The sequence below is a fragment of the Cladophialophora psammophila genome (genome assembly GCF_000585535.1).
Source record: "Cladophialophora psammophila CBS 110553 chromosome Unknown aczJe-supercont1.16, whole genome shotgun sequence".
In the NCBI taxonomy this organism is placed as follows: Eukaryota; Fungi; Ascomycota; class Eurotiomycetes; order Chaetothyriales; family Herpotrichiellaceae; genus Cladophialophora; species Cladophialophora psammophila.
In genome coordinates, this window is record NW_006912937.1 from 287,076 (window position 1) to 309,166 (window position 22,091).

At 52.4% G+C, this 22,091-nt stretch overlaps 7 protein-coding genes across 7 annotated transcripts; 4 read left to right on the top strand and 3 right to left on the bottom strand.

Annotated features, from left to right (window-relative positions):
• Positions 1 to 1,121: 1,121 nt before the first annotated feature.
• Positions 1,122 to 4,298, top strand: A1O5_09381 (CAMK protein kinase; the record flags this gene model as incomplete). The annotated part of the gene is made up of 1 exon (XM_007749960.1): positions 1,122 to 4,298. The coding sequence occupies one exon, from the start codon at positions 1,122 to 1,124 to the stop codon at positions 4,296 to 4,298; it is 3,177 nt and encodes a 1,058-aa protein (XP_007748150.1).
• A 1,342-nt stretch (positions 4,299 to 5,640) lies between these two features.
• A1O5_09382 (mannan polymerase II complex MNN10 subunit) lies at positions 5,641 to 7,196 on the top strand (the record flags this gene model as incomplete). The annotated part of the gene is made up of 3 exons (XM_007749961.1): positions 5,641 to 6,076; positions 6,132 to 6,420; positions 6,476 to 7,196. The coding sequence occupies 3 exons, from the start codon at positions 5,641 to 5,643 to the stop codon at positions 7,194 to 7,196; spliced, it is 1,446 nt and encodes a 481-aa protein (XP_007748151.1).
• A 1,478-nt stretch (positions 7,197 to 8,674) lies between these two features.
• On the bottom strand, positions 8,675 to 10,799 carry A1O5_09383 (uncharacterized protein; the record flags this gene model as incomplete). The annotated part of the gene is made up of 5 exons (XM_007749962.1): positions 8,675 to 9,051; positions 9,125 to 9,828; positions 9,934 to 10,204; positions 10,263 to 10,356; positions 10,470 to 10,799. 5 exons carry the CDS (start codon positions 10,797 to 10,799, stop codon positions 8,675 to 8,677), a joined length of 1,776 nt encoding a protein of 591 aa, XP_007748152.1.
• Positions 10,800 to 12,323: 1,524 nt separating this feature from the next.
• On the bottom strand, positions 12,324 to 13,316 carry A1O5_09384 (uncharacterized protein; the record flags this gene model as incomplete). The annotated part of the gene is made up of 1 exon (XM_007749963.1): positions 12,324 to 13,316. One exon carries the CDS (start codon positions 13,314 to 13,316, stop codon positions 12,324 to 12,326), a length of 993 nt encoding a protein of 330 aa, XP_007748153.1.
• A 1,017-nt stretch (positions 13,317 to 14,333) lies between these two features.
• On the bottom strand, positions 14,334 to 14,765 carry A1O5_09385 (uncharacterized protein; the record flags this gene model as incomplete). Its single annotated transcript, XM_007749964.1, has 1 exon — positions 14,334 to 14,765. The coding sequence occupies one exon, from the start codon at positions 14,763 to 14,765 to the stop codon at positions 14,334 to 14,336; it is 432 nt and encodes a 143-aa protein (XP_007748154.1).
• Positions 14,766 to 16,201: 1,436 nt separating this feature from the next.
• Positions 16,202 to 17,892, top strand: A1O5_09386 (uncharacterized protein; the record flags this gene model as incomplete). The annotated part of the gene is made up of 3 exons (XM_007749965.1): positions 16,202 to 16,492; positions 16,541 to 16,750; positions 16,804 to 17,892. The coding sequence occupies 3 exons, from the start codon at positions 16,202 to 16,204 to the stop codon at positions 17,890 to 17,892; spliced, it is 1,590 nt and encodes a 529-aa protein (XP_007748155.1).
• Positions 17,893 to 20,024: 2,132 nt separating this feature from the next.
• A1O5_09387 (uncharacterized protein) lies at positions 20,025 to 20,710 on the top strand (the record flags this gene model as incomplete). Its single annotated transcript, XM_007749966.1, has 2 exons — positions 20,025 to 20,363; positions 20,402 to 20,710. 2 exons carry the CDS (start codon positions 20,025 to 20,027, stop codon positions 20,708 to 20,710), a joined length of 648 nt encoding a protein of 215 aa, XP_007748156.1.
• Between the last annotated feature and the right edge of the window lie 1,381 nt (positions 20,711 to 22,091).

The following is a 22,091-nucleotide window of genomic DNA, read 5'->3' on the forward strand; positions in this document are numbered from 1 at the left end:
CCTTCCTGATCCTTCCTGCGCCTGCGTTGGCGGGGAAATTTCTTCGAGAGCCTTACAAGTACTGTGCTTGTAGACTGACCCTGACAGACTCGACTTCGTTAAGACTCCTCCTCCACCCTCCCTTCTTTCTCCCTTCGTTCGAGTTTCTGTTCGGCCGTTTCGATAGCGTTGCTCTTCTCTGCATGTGTAGGATTCCCTTGCTGTCGTTGGATGCGTCTGCCTGCCTGAGAACCGACAAGGATTTGTAAGGAAAACAATCTCCATTTTCGAGTTCGCCACGGTGCAACTGCTAACAGCTTCAAGGAGGAACTATACCTCAGGCGTCTTCCCTTCCTCGCGCAGTCGCACTCGGTAGGTTACCCTCCCCCTATGTCAGTCGGATTATCGCATGTGTCGAATTGTTGCCGAGCGACATCCTTGGAAAATTGTGGGCTCCGCAGGATGTTTGCTCAATGCTGGGGGGTGCTGAAAGAAGAAATATCGCCCTTGAAAGTCACCAATTGGAGAAATAGACGCTTTACGTGCTCAGTGCCAGCATAAATGCAAGCTTGTTATCGTGGATGAGGAAATTTGGTCGTTCGATGTCGGAGACTGACCTGGACAATGCCAGATACTTGGGTCGATTCAATCCCTGCCGTGCAAAGGCATAACATCAAGGTATGTGCATTGAGATTGACAATCTCTCCGATCATATAATCATGATGTCTTCGCCTGGGGCGCGGTGGCGCGGGCCGTGGGAGGCTTTGGCCGCTGGCCTTGGGACACTATCTTGCTTCCCTTTCAGGAGATTATCTCGCTGAATGCCCAAACTGAACACTGCTAACGATGGTCAGGTCGACTACCCCGGCTCTAGCGATGGTACTCCACCATCAGCTCAATCGGTCCAAATCGACATAGTTTTGGCGAAATATTACCCCAATAGAGAGAGCGTAATAAACCCCTTGTCCCTGGTTAAGGTGCAGCCCGAAAACAAGAAGCAGTCTGCTGACAATCCTCTGTAGCAGCAGTTGGCTGCCAAAGAACACAGGGCTTCACGTCAACCCCCTCTTTGTCTCTCGCTTTATCCTCTTCCACTCCGTCTGAGGGGTCCAAGGTCGTGGAAACTCTTCGACGCTCTCAGTATGGTCTCGCAACCCACTCAGCCCGCGACACAGCCTGTTGATGACCCTCGTCGTATCCGGAGAAACATCTCCAACGTTTCTGATGAGGATGCCATAGATGTGATATGTCTGCTGAGTCCAACCTCCCCTGCTGCATTTGAGGCAGTGAAAGCCAATCTCTTGGTTGCTCCCCGTCACATCTTGCAAAATGACGACCTAGAAGATATCAGTCAGGATGACCTGCTTTGCGGTGCCGAATACGACCAGCCGCGAGATATAGCCTTGCGGATGTCTTCTGCCGTCAAGAATCCCAAGGATGGGTTTCAGTTTGGCCGTACCAGGAGCAAATGCGATGTACTTCTTACTCCGTACGATAATGACACCTTGGTGAGCAAAGTGCATTTTAAGATTTTCGTGAACAATCAAGGTAGCCTCATGCTGGAAGACTTGTCCACCAATGGAACTGTCGTGGATGATGTGCACCTTAATGCCAAGGCTCGTCGAGGTAATCCCGCCCTCAAACCTGCGACCATCGTCCTCAGGCATGGAGCTATTATTTCTCTTTACAGCGGTGCGAGGCAGCAGGAGATCAAGATGATGGTACGGATACCGAGCCGTGGTGATTTCGAAGACGCCTATGAAGAGAATCTAAGAAAGTACCTCGCGGCAAGAGGGGATGTGGCCCAATTCGCTTCCATGAGGGAAAGCACTTATGGAAATTACTGGAATGGAGGTTCCCTGTACAACTTTACGGGTCTCCTTGGGAAAGGTGCTTTTGCAACCGTCTACAAGGTTCAGACCAAAGAAGATGGCGATATCTACGCCGCAAAGGAGCTTGACAAACGTCGGTTTATCAAAAACGGTGTCCTCGATATGAAGTTTGATAGCGAACTCAACATTATGAAAAACCTCAACCACCCGAATATTGTCAATTACGTCGATTGTCACACTTATCAACATTGGATCTACATCCTGATGGAGTATGTTCCCTATGGCGAGCTTGCAAAAGAACTGGGGAAATATGGAGCTATTCCCGAAGCCGACGTCCAACAGATAGCCAAACAGATATTGCACGCCCTCTATTATCTTCATCGACGAAACATCACGCATCGCGACATCAAGCCAGACAATATCCTCATAGCATCTCGAAACCCCTTGGTCGTCAAGTTATCCGACTTTGGCTTGTCGAAATGCGTGACAGACCAAGAGACCTTTCTCAAAACGTTCTGTGGCACACTTCTTTATTGTGCACCTGAGGTATATCCTGACTATGCGAATTATGCTCAGGGATCAGCATCCAAGAGGCGTCGGCTAGGAGAGCCTGCAACAAAATCTCCACCGTCACCGTATGACCAATCCGTGGATATGTGGTCGTTTGGCGCCGTCATCTTCCATCTCCTCTGCGGGAAGCCTCCGGTGACCGGGAGAGGCGATGACCGCGGCGCGCAGATGCTGAACAATATTATGACGAAAAATGTCAACTTCGACATGTTAAGGCAGGCAAAGGTATCGGAGAATGCCATTGATTTCGTTGCGAAACTTCTGAATCGAAATCCTGTTCTACGGCCGAAGGAGCCCGAATGCTTGCAGCATCCGTGGCTACGTGATTTGCCTGACCACTGCAATTATGAAGATGTCGAGGAACCGGTTCCCGATCCGCAACATCACCTGGACATTGTTGACGAGGTTGACGAAGATTTGCTCGATGATGAGTTGATTGACAGCCTGAACCAGCTGACGCAACCCCCCTCATCAGAGCATACGCCACATCGCCCAGTGAAGCGTGCTCGCACAGCAATGAATGTGTCACCTACGGAAGGAGACATCACATATCCTCATCTTCCAGCACCCGGCGAGAGCTTCTTGCCATTACCTCCCGTGCCAGGCCTACCGGCACAGCGTCTCTTCGGAGAGATTTCCGCATCCGTTCTGCGTAGTTCGGGCGTATTTGGCGGCGAGCTGAGTCCGACGACACCGATGGGAGTACACGATATCCGCAACCGAGTGGAACAGATCAGCGTGAATGATTTTGGAGATCGAGGTCCAGCGAGCAACGCAGAAAACGCCGAAATTTCTGGCCGGCCACTGCAATATCCTCAAGTGCTTGACGTCCCCCAAACCCAAGGGAGTTCAGCTGCAAGCCTTATGGGGGCGGAGCAACAAATAGGCCAGCTCAACATGGCATCTCCTGAAGCAGATATCTCGGATGCTGCAACTCCAGAAACAACTAATCCTGTTACTCCTGAAACACGTCAGCTATCGCCGTCTGCTTCGGTCACTCCACATGCAGATACTGAAATAGCGGAGACAGCTCAAGTGACCGAAGAGCCTGTATGTACTCGTCGTATCGACCTCGGCCTAATTGAGAACCCCGTTGATTTCGAAGCGGAAGTCGAGGCGAGAAATGCATCAAGAGCCAGCAGGCTACGAGCAAAAGCGGAGACTTTCCATGGGAACTCGACTGCTAGGACCTCCCCACCATCTGTTGAGCTGGCTGTCACGATTGATGCGAAGACTGGTCGTGAGGTGGGAAGTATGGGACAACTGAATCGTTTTATCCGTCCTGCTCCGGGGCCGGAAACCACAATCAAAATGGGTTCCCAAACAATGCAATTCGTCAAGCCTCCGCGACGATACGGCAAGTTGACCAGCCTTCCTGGATCCTTCGCGAACGTAGCCGTCAATCTCGAAGACAGATTCACTGTATGGGGGCGAGGCATTGATTGCACCATCCAGTACCCTGACACCAAGGACACGCGTATTCCCAAGTACGCGCTCAAAATCACATTCTGGGCACCTGGCATAGAGGCTCATGTTGACGGCGGAAAAGACTGGACGGCATTTCCCGGGATAAGAACACTGATCGCTACGTCTGCAAGCGGGAGTATCTCGGTCAATGACGTTGAATTGCGAAAGGAATCGCCCTCAGGAGACGCAGCCTTGTTTGGGAAGCTACATACAGACGACATCATCACCATCTTCGACAATGGAAAGGGTGAGTTTTTGAAGTTCAAGGTGGAAATTACGTTTGGGGAGAGTGCGAGACCGAGGCCCGCTGGTGAAAGAGGGTTCGTCGTTCAGGAGGAACGACACCATCACCAACGCATGAAGCAGCGCGAAAGTATGAGGCTGAGTATGAGGGAAAATGCTGACGAGGTGCCCCTTGTGCCCACCGTGCGGGTAGAGCCCGATTGTTGAATCATGATACGCGTATTCGATGTCTGGTAGTTTGGAAATGAAGATGCCATGATAATGCTTGTGCCTCGGTGCCTGTCGAGCACCTCGAATGCATTTGGTTTCACAGAAAATCACGATTCTCCATGCTCCGGCCGAGAGAGTTGCATAAGGACCGAGTACGCAAGAAGTCTTTGGGCCAGGCACTGTGCTACCCTGGCAAGGGAGTAGGTATTTGACCTCTATCAATGGAGGCGAGGTAACCCAGCCAAGCCCATATCAGGCTGTGATTGACAGGGGATGAGTGGGCATGGCCGCTCTCTAGCCACAGACGGAGCCCCACCAGCGGCATGGGTATGAAGCAGGTTGGCTCGCCATCGTCTCGCCCAGAGTGGACCTGGTGACAATTGTGGATGGCTCGATGGCATGAGAAAGGAGCAATTCGTGTTCTCCTGCGGCTTTCCACCAATATCTGGACAGAGAGCAATGGGTCGATCGCAGAGCAGCGGAAAGCGGAGATCTCACAGCGGAGATCCAGCTGCACCAATGTCTCAAGAGGTTCCACCGACTGTGCCTGTCCCTGGAAAAATTTCAATGGGTGTGGAAGGGAACAAATCGGCGGTGCGTGAGCTTGGAGCTTGTGCACTCGGGTGTCTAATAGTTATATTGTGCTGAGGTTCGAAGGAAGGCTGTGTGTATCTGCATGGGATGAAGGAGAGGAGGTTATTGCGACGCACCTTGGTAGTTGACGGATGTGGTGTTTGAGAAAAGACACCTGTCATTTTGTGATCTTTGCTGAAGAGTCCATCCAGCCCAGACTCGGTACCTCGTAATAGTAATACCTCGTAGGTACTGGGTACTGCAAGGTGCTACTTCCGGCTGCCAACATCCCTGCCTACCAGTTACTGCGCGGAAGGTGCTTGGCAAGGCGGCGTAGGTGCGGGTGCAGGCGCAGGCGCAGGCGGGTGCGTGGAGGGTCGGATTTCCAGTTGGGGCTTTGTAACTTCTCAAATATTATTATTCAAGTCGAATTCCAGAAGAGAAACAAGACTCCCTCCCTTAAAGTCTGGGCTGCTCCGTTAGTCAATGAGACCATCCAGAGTACATGTGGCTGCTGATGCATTCGCAATCACTATCCTGGTCGTGCTGCGGGTTTGCAGATGGTCCTGCACCTGAAGTCAGTCAGATGAGCTGAATCAACCTCTCGCGCTTCGTTGTCAATTGACCCTCACGCTATTCTGCCAACATCCTCCCCTCGAGTAGCAAGACCATCCGCTCCGCAGTACCTACTACTGCCAGTCGTTGTCCCTTCTGATGCGAAGCCAGACTCTCCCCGTCCTGTGGCTCCCTTCTACCATCTACCCCGATGTCCCATTCCAGAGCGGTTTCACCACTACCCAACAGAGGATGGAACGCACCGGGTCTGATTGAGCGCGGTTTAACACCCAATGGCTTGTACGCTGGAGCCAACAATTACAGCAACAATGACGATCAGTGGGCTGCGGCAAAGGCAAGAAGTGCTCAAGTGAAAGGATATCCCAGCGTCCAGACCAGAAATGAGGGCTTCTTTCAGCGGTCCAAGCGGAAAATATCCTCCACGCTGCCCGTCTTCAGTCCCTACACTCCTTTGTCCGCCAACTGGAAAGATCCAGAGAAACTTGGCCGCAGCCGGTGGTATCCAAGAGGAGGAGGCAGTCTGGCGAGAATAAAGACTTTTGCTGGCAATGTCTTGAGGAGGTTCAAATTTCTGTTCATAATATTGTCCATTGTCACACTGACGACGGTTGTATTGTCTCAGACAAGTAAGTTCTTGGAAACCTCTACCCAATTGTGCCCGCTTCTAACTTTCTGCCACAGACGTGTTGTCCAAATACCGTGGCAATTCCCACTTAGGCGGCGGAAGTAAATTCGTCATCATCCTCGGAGCCAATGAGGGCGGCGGCGTTATGGAATGGAAAGGTCCCAGAGAATGGGCCATTGAGCGTGACAGCGTGAGAAACAAAAAGAGATATGCCGAAAGATGGGGATACATATTAGATATTGCAGATATGAGCACCAAGAAGAGGTACGCTCATGAATGGCGGGAGAGCTGGGAAAAGGTTGACCTGATCCGAAATGCCATGGCCAGGTACCCAAAAGCCGAATGGTGAGAGAACGAGTCTGCAACACGAGTTGAGCATCCTATGACTGACGGGAAGCAGGTTCTGGTGGCTCGACTTGAACACCTTCATCATGGAACCATCAAAGTCACTGCAGTCCCACATCTTCAACAACCTCGACAGAAATGTGTACCGCGACATCAATGTCTACAACCCTCTCGACATCGTTCATCCTCCCGTCACCGAATTTCTTGATCCGGTTGCCCGGTCACCCACCGGCGACAATCTAACATCCTCCATCGACATCATCATTCCTCAGGACTGTGACGGTTTCAACTTGGGGTCTTTCTTCGTGCGACGATCTCCATTCACAGACCGGTTACTTGACTTGTGGTGGGACCCTGTTCTCTACGAGCAAAAGCATATGGAGTGGGAACACAAGGAGCAAGATGCACTAGAGCATCTATACGCGTCACAGCCATACCTCCGGACACATTTCGCATTTATCCCCCAACGGAAAGTCAATTCATTTCCTCCTGGCGCATGTGCCCTCCATCCAGAGCAGGATCAGGTTGTCCAGGACGGAAAACCCCTTTTGGACCCTAGGTTCCACTACAACGAGCAAGAGCGCGACTTCATGGTCAACATGGCCGGATGTGAGTGGGGTCGAGACTGCTGGGCTGAAATGTACATGTACCGCGAACTCAGCAACAGACTCAATCGGTCGTGGTGGGAAAGGTTCAAAGATCTGACAAGCGATAAGTGGGCCAACCTAAAGAAAACGTTGTTGCAAGAAAAGACGGCGGCGTCACAAACAGGTTGATATGCACTCAATCTTGATTCTCCCGCCGCGGAGCCCGATGCCCGGAAGCTACACAACCGCCGGAGCATCCATAGCCACTTGGCTGGGCTTTAGTATCATGACCGGAGCATCGCCTTTCAGAGCCTTCGAGGCTCCCAGGAATCTGTTCGGCCTCGTCAACTTGCAACGAAATATGCTAAGCGGTGTGGCATATGTCCGACCTCAATGGCCGGATCCAACTGAACGATTACCAGCAAATTCGCGACTGAGCACTTTTGTTCTCTGCGAGCATATCAGAAAACACACAGGATCATGCAACTGGGTTGGCAAAATTGTGTCTCTTTTAATGTGTATACTTAGACAGGTCGGCATGGGGAGATACCAAGGAATGGCCTTTAAGGAATGAAATAGACTGGCGGGATTTTCGAAGGGCGGAAAATGTGGTATGGACCAGTGCTCAAGCTGTTGTCGGCCACTTTGTTCACCAGGATCTCTCACGCACCTAAACATGGATGAAATCCAGACTAATGTTTGTCACAGCTGTCGGCGGCTGCAGAGACAAGGTGGCTGGACCAAGACATCAATGACATTCTAATCTGTGCTGAAATCCTAAAACAAAAATGCCTCCATCTTGAGGCACACTCACCTTCGCTGTTCATGCGCCAGCAGTGCTGAATTCTTGGCCACACCACATTGGGGCTCTCAGCCTTGTGACTACCTCCTTCAGCCTTGTGCAATCGGTAGACTTTCCCTCCTACATCACTTTCATGGCCTGTTTTTCTTTTTCCCCTCCCCCTTCTAGAACTGGGTTGTTTTAATAGATAGGCATCTATATTGACTCGAGAATGAAGAACGTCAGGAACGGGCTGGAGTCGGGATTTGTTGTCCCAGTGTCTGAGGCGTCCGTCCGTTGTTCTGCCCTGCCTTGCGCGACCAGCGACCGTTTTCCCACTCTCTATTACTCTTGAACTTCTACGTCAGTCAGATAATACGAGCGTGCTCGCAGAGGACCTCGCATGCCTGTCTCAAAACCTTTCCCAGCTCCTCCGCCGACATGGGTCCGGCTGGGGGAGGATTGGAGCTGGGTCGAGGGATTCGCCTTCCTTGCCAGGAGGCGAGCCTTCGAGTAGGAATGGCAGTGTCTGGGCTTTCCAGTTCATGTGCAGCACGAAGCGCCAGCGCTCGTCGTCCAGCGTCATCCTCATCTTCGTGAGGCCGATGTTGGTGGACGGGTAATAGCTCGTCAACTACCCCAATCCCAATGGATGAGCAACCGCCAGTTGATTGTGTATGCGCATGCGTGCCACGAGGGGAGGGGAGGATCCAGGATCCAGCTTTACTTACAGATTTAATTCTGATGCCCGCATATAGATTACAAGGGTTGTTCGCCGAAGACGCAGCAGAGGCTGGATAGATTGGATTCTTCCACCCTGTTCCAGATAGATAGTGAGCCACACACACGAGCGGCGCGGCTAGGGGTATTCAGTTCCTCTTTTAACTCACAGTCTGACTCGTAGTCGGTCGGCCCATAAAGTCCCAGCACAGAATCGGGAGGTTTGATGCCTTTTGCAGGGGGGAGTATACGGCAACGTCATGGCGAGATGACCCCCCGTGGACCGGCCGATAGCGACGACCCGGTTCCCGTCTGGGACAACTTGGGAAGATTTGAAAAACTTGAGCCGTGGCACTTTGTGTCTTGCGCGTCCAAGCGCGTCACTGTCATCGTTCATCGGCCCTTCATTCAGTGTGAGCTCGGGACAGAATCGATATTCGACGCTGATGGGCTGGAAGCCTTTCTCAAGAAGCAGTGGGATCAGCTTGGGTCCCAGGTCCTTCCTTGTGAACATGACATGGCCACCTCCATGGATCAGTGACGCTGTGGCTAGAGTAGTCAGCAGATCAGCGGACTGGGTTTGCAATGGCGTGGGCTGCCCGGATGAATGACATACCAATCGGCCGTGCTTTGCCATCTGGTTCGTTTTCATCCGGCAGATAGACATCAGCATAGAGAAGGACGTCCTCTACCTGGCTCCACACGAGATTCTCGATTCTGGATTTCGGTCTCGGAGATGGACTAGGAACGAATTTCGCATTCTCGGCGTGTCGGACAAAGCCCGTGATTATCCTCAGAGTCCGTGACCCCTCGCTGGCGCCGTCCGTCCAGGACACGTGCTTGAAGCCGGCCTTTCTGAGATCACGCTGCCAGGTCCTTTCATCTACTGGGACATGTTGCTGCCGGCCGCCACCATCATCATGGAACAACCAAGAACCGTCATCAAACAGACCGAAGACGAGGTCAAACCAGTACATGTTCCGCGTGAGCTCAACTAGCACAAGGAAACCGTCCTCTCTGAGCATGTTGCGAATGGTCCCAAGAGACTGCTCCAGATTCCGCGTGGCCTGCACACCGTGTGCAGATTTGACAGTGTGGAATTTGCCGAGGAGCTCCGTAGGTGCAGGCTCGTCCACGTTCAGTGCCATGAATTTCATGGAAGCGTTACTTTGGAATTGCCGTCTGACTTCCGCAACACGTGAGGGTGATTTGTCCGTGAATGTGTACGTATACGAGACCTTGCTGCGATCATGAAGCCCAATAATGGTTTGGATGGTCCCTGCTCCTCCTCCGGCGCCGCCACCGCCACCAATTTCGAGACTGTGAACAGTACCGTCAGACTTGGAATTGTCGTACACCCGTAGCAATAATTTGGCCAGGAGTCGCGTGATGGCTTGGTACGTGGGTCCCTGAGTGTATACCTACTCTAGAAGTTCTCTGTTCTCGGTGTTCCGGACCGGTAGCTGAGAGGCATCGTATGCGCCACGTAAACATTCTGCCAGCTGCGAACCTGCGACGCGGAGAAGCTTATGCTCAAGGCCATGCTGGGGATATTTAACCAGGATGTTTTCGTAAACGGCACCCGAGCTTTGCTTGTCAATCTCTGTCTCGGTTCGGATCAGGTTGTTTCCCGTCTGAAACAAGCAGCCCGCCGTCCCTGAGAATTCGCAGAAGCCGCTGAAAGAGTTGCTCGTGCCTAGCAATGTATTTTTCTTGTGGAAGGACGCCACCGATCTTGAACGCGCTCAACGAACAGCCCAGTTTTTCAAAGGCTTCAACCACATAGGCAAGCGCCAATCTGGACTGGAGGGGGTAGATTTGCTTCCAGAATCCAGAGAATCCAGTCTCCTAGGCGAATGCCTCGTAGTTGTATCTGTTGTTCTCGAATATCTGCTGAGCATGGCGTAGTGTGGTTGCAGCACTATAAGGATCGCCAGCAGGTGGCTCGGTGTGTGGCGCACATACCACTGAGCACTGGGTTTTCGATGGTTTGGGGAGAGAATGTCGTTGACAAGCTCGATGCCCAAAAGGGAGTCCAGCCCCGCGTCGACAAGGTTGGTATCTTGATCCAGCTTCATGTTGCCCGAGTGCTCTCTCACCAGAGAAGAAAGTAGGGCTATCCGATCTTCGAGATGGCTGGTGTCGGTCGTAATCGACGTTGCAGTTGATGACGACTTTGGAGGAACGGAGTGGGACATAATGCAGATGGCGGCCGCAGTTTCAGTGAAGAAAAGATCCGGTTTTGTTCTTCCACTAGCAATGAGATGGTGTCCTTCCCAGTGGAAGGCCATTCGTATTTTGGGGTTTCCCAATGTGTATTACAAGGTAGTGATGTTGGCAAACGGCGAGACAGCTGAAGCGGTGCAAGGGTCTAAGCCAGCTTAAGGACCATCTCAGCTTCCGCCTTTGCTGTCCAAGGGTGGATGACAGCGACTCAGGTCACCCAAGGCCATGAACTCTTTGGAGGACCCCTTGAGATTGGCAGAACGGCCATCGGGCCGTGCCTGTGGACACACTCGGCCCCTCAGCATTGTTGGAGACAAGACCCAACTTGCAAGAAAGTATACTCCTAGAATGGTAGGACTCATAGACTCGCAACGAGAGTGACATGTCTGATATTAAATGGCGAGATGGAATAGAAGTTTGGGAAGGGGAGCCTCGGAAATTGGAGCTTTACCAAAACCCCATGCCACCAGTCCTAAAAGTGCTTAGAGTTCCAGGTGGAGCGGCCAGTCTTGAGGGACCGTTAGGCTATATCGGTCCTAGCGAAATAGGAAGTCAATTGCGGCAAGGCTGAGAAGATTTGGGCTTCCGCTTTAAGGCTTCGTGCCACCGTATCAGAAGTCGCAAACGCTTTGCCCACCATGCGTTCCAGTCGAAACGTCTCCATGTCCTCTGTACTGCCCACAATTTAACTGATCGTGTATCTGTAGCGAGCAAATCATGACCTTTTTCGTGGTTGCTGATGGCCTCGCCGCTTTAGCCTACGAGTGACTCGAGACCTCATTGTCGCTAACGACTTTGCCGTCGTTTACCAGCTTCGTTGCGATAAACGAACTGGGGCCGAACTCGGTACCCGGAGACATTCCGCCTCCATTGACCTCTAGTTACAAGCTCTTGGATATGCTGATACTAAGCACTAGGCTCTCACCGTCAGGAGTCCAGTTTTCTTCCAGAACGAGATACAAGTCCCAAGAGTCTCTACAGTGCAGCTCCTCAAAGTTTGGGCCACAGCCAGTGTACTTCAGTGTCTATGTTGACACCGCCACACTCCATTCGCTTGTAACCCTCCTGGAAAACATGGTGAGGCCGAATATTTCGTCTGCTTCATCTGCGCGATGGCCAGACTTAGCTAGTTGTCTAGGTTCAGGAACGGCTAATGTTGCAGATTTGGCAGCTGAGATACTATATAGAAAGTACCGCCTGTCGGCACCACTAGTTTCCCGGATGGGCCATGCAAGGTCGAGGATAATTTAGAGAGGTTTGTGATCAAATGTCGACGCCTTCCCCCCTGTTGCTAGGCTTGACTGGCCATCGAAATTCGATATAGCTGAGCCATTAACGCGTTCAGGCGCACGAAAGTTGGTAGTCAGCGTCGACACATCAACCATCTTGACAGTCTTGGGCTTCTTGGATTACAAAAGCATGATATTCGTTGAGTATGAAGCTCTCTCTGACACGAATGGGCTGATATGCGGATGCACAACCTCTTTCAACGCCATATAAGCAACCTTCCCGCTATTTGTCTACCACATTGGTGCATGTTAAGTGGTGTCCTCTATCCGTCTTCAACCTGACAGCTCAGGACCAGAGTCCTACTTTGATCCCAACCACGCCGCGGTAATCGGCACCAGCGAAGCCTTCAACCACGGCGTCTCAAGCGTTATATTCTCGTTCGTGTCGAACCCGTGTTCACCAGGCTGGACAACCAGCACAACCTTGTCGTCTCCGAGCTTCTCCTTGGCCTTCTCCACCCACTTCTCGCTCCCTTCTACAGGGACGGCGCTGTCGTCTTGCCCGTGGATGATCAAGATGGGCGACACAACATCAGGGTCGACATCCTCGACTCTCTCAAACGGGAACAAGACCCTCTCGTCGCCCAGCAATTTGGTCATCAGGCCTTGCTGCACCATCGAGAGCGACAGGGGCAGTCTCTCCGGGGGCGTCGCGGAAGTGACGATCCTCCTGTTCCCGTTCTTTGCGTCTTCGTCGAGTGCGCGCAGGTGGTCGGCCATGACGGTTTTCGGGACCGTCGGCGCCCCCAGGACGACCTTGGAATATTCCTCAGTGTAGAACCTCGACTTCAAGTCCAGGGCGGGATACGTCGCGATGGCGGCGCGGAGCAATATCCCGCCGTCAGTCGCACTCCCCAGCGCGCTCTGGGTAGACAGATACCCACCGGCGCTCTCGCCCGTGCAGAGCACCCGCTGCAGATCGACATTGGTCCCCGGCGCGGCGGTGTCAAGGTACGCTTGGAAATCGGACTTCAGCCAGCGCCAGAAATCGTGCATGTCTTCCATGATCTCCACCCCTCTGGCCTCGGGCGCCAGCCGATAGTTCGGCAGCACCGTCACCACTGAGTGGCGCAGCGCGTACTCGATCAGCCAGTGCGGGAACCAGTCCGGGTACAGCGCCGTGCCTGTGATGAGGAAGCCGCCGTGGAATTTGACCATCACGGGCCGCGGTGACGACGATGGCGGCGGCAAGGTCTTGGGAATCAAGGTGTAGACGCTGATGTTGTGCCTGTTGTCGATGACCTTGTAGGTGGTCTCCAGGACGGTGAAGCGGGAGTACTTGGGTGAATCCATGGATCACTCGGTGGCGCTGGTGAGAGACAGACTGTGTGTAGGTTTCCTCTTTCGGCAGCCTGGTAAATAAATATGTCGATGGATGATTTGAACTGTTCCGTCGACAGCGGAGCTCCTCGATGTTTATATGGAGATCCGGTCCGTTTGAGTGCATCTGGACGCTTTCCTCCCTTTCAAAGGCACATGGCTAGCTGGTTCAGGTATCATGCTCGGGGATATCGAATAACACCACATACACACGCACAGAGCTTAACCCCGATCCCGCGCCTGGCTGGGTTGGGTTCGGGCACGGAGGAACCCAGCGGAGAGTTATGGGACATGCTATCCCACTAGCACAGTGCCTATTTACCTAGGTTGGTGCATAACTGTAGATAATAACTAGTGATGCCTGTACAAATAGAGGTACGCCTAATTAACTACTCGCTAGATATCCTCTTTGGAGCATACGTTCCGGAGGCGGACGTTATGGTGTAGCGTGTGATCGATAATAGAGACAGGACATGCCCCTGGACCGGCCCCTGATTGGAATAGTGTCTGTGCCAGATTTTCCTCTGGTAGGTCGTCATGTCGTGTCGTCTGCGGAGTGAGGCTTCCTCCTCGGTGGCGGAGCGCGTATCGGGATTGCTAAGCCGCGGGTTCGGGGTGCAGTGGGACGGAGTACCGAGTACATGAGGGTAGGCGGCGTGTTTGCAGCATCACGCAGCCGCAAATACCTAGGTGCCTATTGCATGCCATGCCACGCAGAAGTGTCTGTGCTGTGATAATGAAGAAACGGACATGATAGATTTCGCAAAAGAACAAAAAGCAAATGCGAGATGAAGACGGAATTGATGCCGATATTGACGGTTCTCCTCCCCACCTGGCCAAGCAAAAGGAACTCAATAAAGTGCCCGATGTTTTCCCTAACAACAATAACAACAGCACAGCCATTCACCTTGCAATGATGCACAGCCGGTGAGGAAAACAAGGACAAAAGTGAACTGAGAAAAAGAAACCATGCCTATTCTCTCCTCTTCGTCAAGAGCTCGTGTCTCCGTCCTTGCTGCTGCCTCGACTGATGACCCTCATCAGCCTCTCGGCTACGCTGCCTCTCCGCTCTGTCTCCTTGTCCTTGTCCTTGTCCTTCTCCTCCTTCTTCCGCTGCTTCTCCTGCTGTTTTCTTCTCTTGCGCTCCTCCTTGGTCTCCGGCTCGGGCCACCCGACCTCCCAGTAAGGATTCCCCGAGGACTGTATAGGCCCCCCCCACGCCAGAGACTGCAGTCCTCCCGCCCCGCCGCGCAGGTCCGGTAACATGCCATTGGACCCGGGTTCGACGTACAGTTTGGATTCGGCGAATTCTCTGAGCGCGGCGAGTTCTTCTTGACTGTTGGCGAAGCCGTGCGACGCCTTGTACGGTGGTAATCTGTCCCTTCTGGGGTCGGTTGCGGTGTAAGAGGGTGGCGAGGCCATTGTTGGGGGGCAGCGACTTTGCTCGCGCGGGGTGTTTCGCTCGTTTTTTTGTTCTTTTTCCTTTTTTTTTTAATTTTTTTTACTACTTCTCAAAAGAGGTCGCGCAGAGAGGGAGTTGTTTTGGCGGGAGATATTGCTTCAAAGTTACTGTGTGTTCTGTTCGTCCCTTTTTGGCCAATGTATGTCTTCCTGGTGATTGCGGGGGAGGATCCTGAATGCTACATCTCAGGGCAGAGTCGAGGGTCAAATTTAAGCTGATATTTTCGAGTTGGTCAGGATCCCAGACTTCAGATGTTGATGTGCCAAGTTGCAGTGGCACGAGGATCTGGTGACTGTTGTTTTTTGTGCGGCATGCGGCATTGAGCATGGAGTGGCTGGTGATCGGTGAATGCCAAATGGCGACGTCAATGCGTCAATGTGATGTGCCTGACACTGTGCCACGCTGTCACATGGCCGCAGCCACGAAACCCAGGGGGGCAGTTGGCGGTGGTGCAGTTCCCCTCCAGCAGCCACAAAGCAGGGAACGCGAAACACGCCCAAACACGCGCTCGATTCATTGGCCGCGTGTCGCTATCTCGCTCTTTCCCCGCGACCCCGTGATGGCCAAGTAGAATATCTAATACGAGGTATTCGGGACAGGCAAGTGCAGATATCACACCATTGCCCGTAATCTCATGGTCTGTTTCTCTTCTTCTCGTCGAATCCCTTGGCATGGCATTGGCGTAGGGGTCTGAGGCGTACAGAAATGTGAAGACCACGAAAGAAGAAAAAAGCCCGGATCTGGACCCAGCAGCGGTTGCGGCGATCCGAGGATCTGGGTCACCGACCGTACCAGGTAAGTAGCTCATGGATATTTTTCCCGGCTATGAAAGATCCCATTTTGCCCGTTGTGCTTCAAGCAACGTTTAGCTAGGTAGGTATAAGTATGGGAGTAGAGGGTGTCTGGTCCTGGCCCCCGACTCTTGCGAGCTGCTATCTCAAGCCAAAAGGTCTGTCCACGGCAAGAGTACCAATAAACAACTACAGGATGTACCTACATACCTCTCGGCACATCGATTGGCGTTCGAGATAAGGATGCGAACCAGCGGGGCGGTGGAGCGCCGGCTAAAACTCCGCTGATGGTTCAGCACCGTTCAACCCTTTTTGCTTCTGCAACACCCAGCAGGCCAGACACCTAGCGAGCTAGGTACAGTATCACTGCTGCTTATCTGCCTGCCACCAAACAAATCATCGTCGGATTGGCTCCCACACCGCATCTACATACGTCGACGGCGCAGCATGGCGCTAAATCACTGGGGAATCCCTCAATTGCAACCTCCGACCTCCAGGTTTCATGCCGAAAGCGCTGAATTGGACATTCCCACAGCGTTGATGGCTGTCTACGGAACATCTCTATGTAATCGATTGCCAGGGTGATGTGCCTCAACATACTCACCATGTGGAACATCCCCTTCTCCGTGGTCCTGCTGGCTATATTCTCCTGGCTGTTCCTTCAGCTTGCGCAAGTTTTGTATAACATCCTACTGCATCCTCTCCGAGATTATCCAGGTCCCCTTGCAGCACAGGCTTCGGGTTGGTACAAGGCTTATATCGAATTGTTCCTGCAGAGGAGCTGGACTGATGTCTTGATTGAGCTGCATCAACGCTATGGCAAGTCAACGGCATTTAGGAGATGGATGGTACTGACACGGCATGCAGGAGACGTGATTCGTGTTGCTCCAAACGAGGTCAGCACACGCTCGTTCTCACTTTTATGTCTCTGGCTGATTTTCCAGCTCCATTTCTCTAATCCGCAAGCATACCACGATATCTACAATAATGTGAACCGATGGGACAAAGACAAGGCATTGTATGAATGCTTTGGCGAGGACCACTCCTCGTTTGGCTTCCTCAAATATCACGAGGCCAAGCAACGCAAAGATGTCTTGCAGCCGCTCTTCTCCAGACGAAACATTTTGCAAATGCAGAGTCTTGTCCGGAAGAATGTAAGTGGGGACGGGCCTCCCATTGAGAACTCTCTGACTCTCTTTCCACCAAGATGGACCACCTTGTACAGAGACTCTCGGAAGACTACGCAACCGGGAAGTCGTCGGACTTGTTCTTCGCCTTCAGATGCTTTACCATGGACACAATTACTAGTTTCTGCTTTGCGAAATCCGTAAACGCGATCGACGTACCTGGTTACAACGCGCCCATCATTGAAGCCATGGAGGCATCTGGCCCGGCCTTCATCCAGTTCAAGCATTTGCCGTTGTTCCGCAAATTTGTCTTCAGTCTTCCACCCAAGATCGCTGTCAAAGCTTCTCCGGAAACGGCAGGCTTGACGCGTCTCCAGCTCATCTTACGGAATCAAGTCGACGAAGTAACGGCAAATCCAGGCATCCTCAAAGAGGCTCCTCATCCGATCATTTATCATCGTCTACTCGATCCTGAAGCGCACAAAGGCCAGCCGTTACCGAACAAGCAATCTTTATATGAAGAGGCCCAAGCTTTGATGTTTGGAGGCGGCGACACTGTCGGAAACACTTTGATGGTCGGCTTCAATCACATTTTGCAGCCGTCCCACCAGGAACTGTACCAGTCTCTACGCACCGAGGTTCGTTCCGCGTGGTCTGACCTTGCGACTCCGCCGAGCTCTTTCGAGGCATTCGAGTCTCTACCTTTGCTCACCGCAACCATCAAAGAATCTCTGCGTGTGGCTCCAGGCGTGGTGTCTCCTCTGCTTCGCGTCGTCCCAGCACAGGGTGCAACAATTGCTTCCCGCCAAGTCCCACCAGGCACGGTAGTGGGAATCTCGGGCATCTTTGTCCATTCGTCTGCGACCATCTTCGACAACCCAAACGCGTTCATGCCGCAAAGGTGGCTCCCCACGGGCACCTCCACCTCCACTAGCAGGGATCTCGAATCCAACCTTGTCGCCTTTAGTCGAGGCCCAAGGTCGTGTCTGGGTATTAACCTTGCATGGTGCGAGCTATATGTCGCCTTTGCCACCATGTTGCGACGGTTCGAGCTTTTGGAGATCGACAAGAACTCCCCACCCGCGGACTTGAGGTTTCGCGACTCCTTCCTGCCGTATTTCTACGCAGAGAATCATCTCAAAGTGAGGTGCAAGCCGGCGACTGATTAGCAGAGGTGGGATTTTCCGAGTCGATGGAGCGTCGGCCGCCTTGCCGTAGCCATTGCTAAGCATCCGCAGGCACCGATCAGGCACTTGAAGACTTTGTTTACCTAGGTAGCTGCAGACCAGGATGATTGGATGGATCTTGAAATCCGTAGTTTGCTAGGTGCAGGTATTTTATTGCATCTTTAACGAGAGCACAAATGTGTGTATGACGGCTCACTTGGCTAAGCCTGGTATATGTGTTGTCGCAAGGTGCAGGGCAAGAAACGCACGGGTGCAATGACCAAGATTGACCTAGTCATACGGAGGAGTGCTAATGCTCAAGGCGCAACTGAGCCCTGTGATCTCATTTGGACCTCACCAGCCCCCGCTGTACTTGGTATGTCGTCAATTGGGCGGCTCAATCAATATCGCCCTAACAAGAGGAAAAAAAGTCCAGCGTAACGATGAGCAGGACGACAACTCCGAAGGAGACCCTGATGCTCCAGATTTTGGACCACCAGAGCTCTTGATTATGTGCCCATATTGTTGGTACGACTGTGAGACATTCTCTTGGCGCAGGAGGCTACAGAAAGAGTATCGCAATTGTGAGGCTATGGAGCTTCATAATATTGCCAGATTGACGCATGTGAGAACTCCCACAGACTCGGTGTGTGGCGCTGACACATGGTAATAGACAGTATCTCAAGAGAGTGCACAAAGGGGCCAACCACTGCTGCGGGAGGTGCTTTCTCGTCCTCAGCAGCCAAGAAGAATTCGACATCCATTCAAGACAAGAGCCATCTTGTTCAGTCGTCCACCCTAAGGAATTCACGGAGAAGATGACCACAGCTCAGTGGTATGCCATAAAGGAGCAGCGATTCCATGGACCTGTCGAAGAGAGCTTCATAGATATATGTCGCATCCTGTTTCCCGACGAGCTACTGCCGTCATCTCCATGTAAGTATCAGCCATGCTCAGCCCAGGAGCAATACACGGCTGACCACTGATGTTTCAAAGATCGTGTGCAGCGTCGAGTTCCCTCGCCGGCTCTTTTTTCCGCAGGACACTTCCAGGCATCCTGACTGGTCTCTTTCGAAGATGCAACATACCGATACCTCCTGAAGGACTTGCGGACTTTGCCAACGAAGTAATCCGAAGTTTGGAAGATCCAGACCTTCATTCTCCTGCGCAACCCGCTTCGTTGCAAGAGTTGGACGATGGAAGCTTCGGCGGGCCCGAGGAAATTCTGCAGACATTCCATGGTTCAAACCCCGACAAAGCTTTTCTAGGCGCGTTTGATTGGGGAGACTTGCCGCAGCTAGCCCTTTCCGCTGCCCTGGAAGGCATGTTTGATCAGCTCCCTTGTCAAGTTACTGCGTTCACATAATCGTGGTGGTTGCACCACGTAGCATGCCTGGAAAAGGCAGAGAGGGATCGAGAAGGACGGACAGGATTGACCTTGATGTCGAAGACACGACACCAAACTCCGTTTTCTTCGTGTTTAGTCATCGTTGCGCATCAGCACCCTTTAAGCGGGCTGTCTTTGCCAAGTCTTGTATCCACGAGGGCTTCATCATAACAAGGCTGAAGAACCCAAATAGGGAGGTAAGCTGACAACAACCTTCCTCGGAATCGCCCCAGAGACAAACCCCGGTCATCACGACTTCCTAGTCTAGAGCCCTTGCCGGAGCCTTGCTTACCCAATACGCATGTGTATGCTCATCGCTGATAGATGATCAGGCGTTCAAGAGCGGGCCCCATTTGAGAACACATTTCCCTTGCTGGATGTGATTAGATCCGAAACTTCCCAAGGTGGTGGTGTGCTGATGCGGCACAAACCCGAAAGACTCAGACGAATATGTTATGCTGTGATCGTCATCAGCGAACGAAGACGTAGGATATAATATGCGCGGGAGCGTGGGGGTCCTCCTCCGGTTTCGTTCATGTTTGCAGGAAAAGAGCTGGCCTAGTTGTCGACAGACTTGTCGAGCATCCTTGTTCTCGAATAGAGGCTCAACCCGTTTCCAGGACGTATGACCAGAAAACTTGCCAGAATTTGCACCCACGAATATCCAGAAGACGCAGGAATCCATCCTCTCGGCATCTGAGGTATGCGAATGGACTTTGAGCAGAACTTCACAACAATCCCCGTCAACATGAACAGATATCTCGGATACAAGTTGCTCCCAGCTGCGGACCGAGAGCACGATCCCGGACGGTCACTGAACAAAGAGAAGGCTATTGCCCACTCCGAGAAGCTGAAAATACTCTCAATACTGGGGATCATCTTGGCTATCCTGGCTTTCGTCAGCGTATGCCTCCGCCTCATTGTCGCAGAGAGCCCACGCCCACCTCGCCATCCTCCCTTCTTGACACTCTGCGGTTCAACCCGCGCCGAAGCCCTGTCCCACAACTGCACATTTGACGTCTTAAGCTTTGCTTGGATGCCACCAGCCTGCCATGATCCGGAGCTGTGCGAAGAGTTCTGCAGTGTCGTGAGTGGGAGTGGTTTCTGGACGAGAACATGACGCAGAGTGTGTCAAGGACTGAGGTTGAAGAAGGCAAGGTAGAGAAAGTGTACACCCCTAGGGAGTATGAAGAGCTTCAGTGCGTGTTTTCGTGGAGGAAGGTGCATAGGGCCGTGTCAAAGGGGGCGCCGGTGGACGGGTTCAGCGGTGACAAAGGGTATTCCGAGTACTGTGGCGCATTGTTGGTGGAAAGGGTTGGACGACCCAACGAGGATAGTGTCCATGCCGATAATACAGCGCACCAGGCTTTCTCGACGGAGTTGAAGTTTCCGCACTGCGGTGTGGAAAACTTTGTACGCAATCATTCGCACTAATGCGAGACGGATATGAGTTGCGCTTACAGTCCCTTGTAGTAAGGCACCTTGAGTATGAATTCGCTTGGGTGTATAGCTCAAGGAACAAAGTCATTCGAAGAAGCTGTTCGCTGTCATTGTTAACTTTCTTGTTGACCAGAGGTCACGCACGCCTTCGTCCCTCATGCGACATTCCTGTCCACTTCTTAAGGCGTGCAACCTCTGAGCAAGCGATGATGGGTCATCTCAAGCTTTGGGCATCGATGGGCTCGCTATCCCTACCGTGGGATGGAGGTCGCACTGGGTTTCTCCCCTGGATTCGAAACCTGGCTGGTGGTTTGTTTCGCTCGACATTGATGGTAAATCACTCAAGGCAATTGCAGCTCGAGCCGTCTCCATGGTAGATATTGCACTCTGATCAGATACACATGGCTAACTAACTTTTGTGAGTTCTCTTCAAAGGCACACGAAAGTGATGAGGTCCTCCCGCCCGGAAGCACACTCGAACGGTTTCAGCGCCCGGCCACGCCTCACAGCGAGCCAAGCCTTGTTGGGCCCTGTTTTGCTCGCCCACATCCCTGAAAGCTGATGAGTATTCTTCTGAGGGTCATTTAAGCTGAGCGATCGCCGGCGTAGCAGCTGCCACCCAGGATTCTATATGTAAAGTCGTTGTTGGGAACTCCGCCTTCGTTCAGCCGGTCCAGACGGTCCAGACAGTCCAGACATTTCCCGTATAGTCTAGCTTTAGCCTTTATATGCTGAGGCTGGATTAAAAGGAAAATGATCCAGTAGTTTCTCAGCAAGAGAATTACAAGGGTTCTGTTTCGACCCATGTACTGATTTGACTTCGGTTATCGAGAACCTCCACAACTTGCCTTTGGTGAAGCCAAGCTTCAGGACTGAAGAGTGGAAGCCTGGTGGCGTACCACATCCATCCACAGTTCCTATCTTCTCACATTAAAAGATATCTTGAATCCGACTCCGCCGTCAGCCATGGCCATGGCTCGCGCGACTGATCGAACATTCTACTCCGGCTTGGCCGTACTCCTTTTCTCTCATTATTTCTGATCGAATGGCTCTAGGACGGCGAAGCGGTGTCGCGTCGCGCGGCTAGCCCGCCGCGGCGTCGGTAGGGAATCTGGACGCAAAAGCCTTTTGTGGTGATGCGTATCTGTTGCTTCTGGGGGATTTGCTTATCACATCAAAAATGAAATGTATGGCGAAACAGGAGGTGCATTAGTCGTTAAGGGAAGCACAGCTCGGACTCCAATCACTTCCAGCTGTTGCTCTCGTTCAGTAGCGCTTCCATTTCGGTGCGTGACTCACTCCAGAAGGCTGTCTCGAGATCTTGCATCCAAGACCATACATTTTCGGAATTTTCGTTCGCTTCATATTGCAGGTG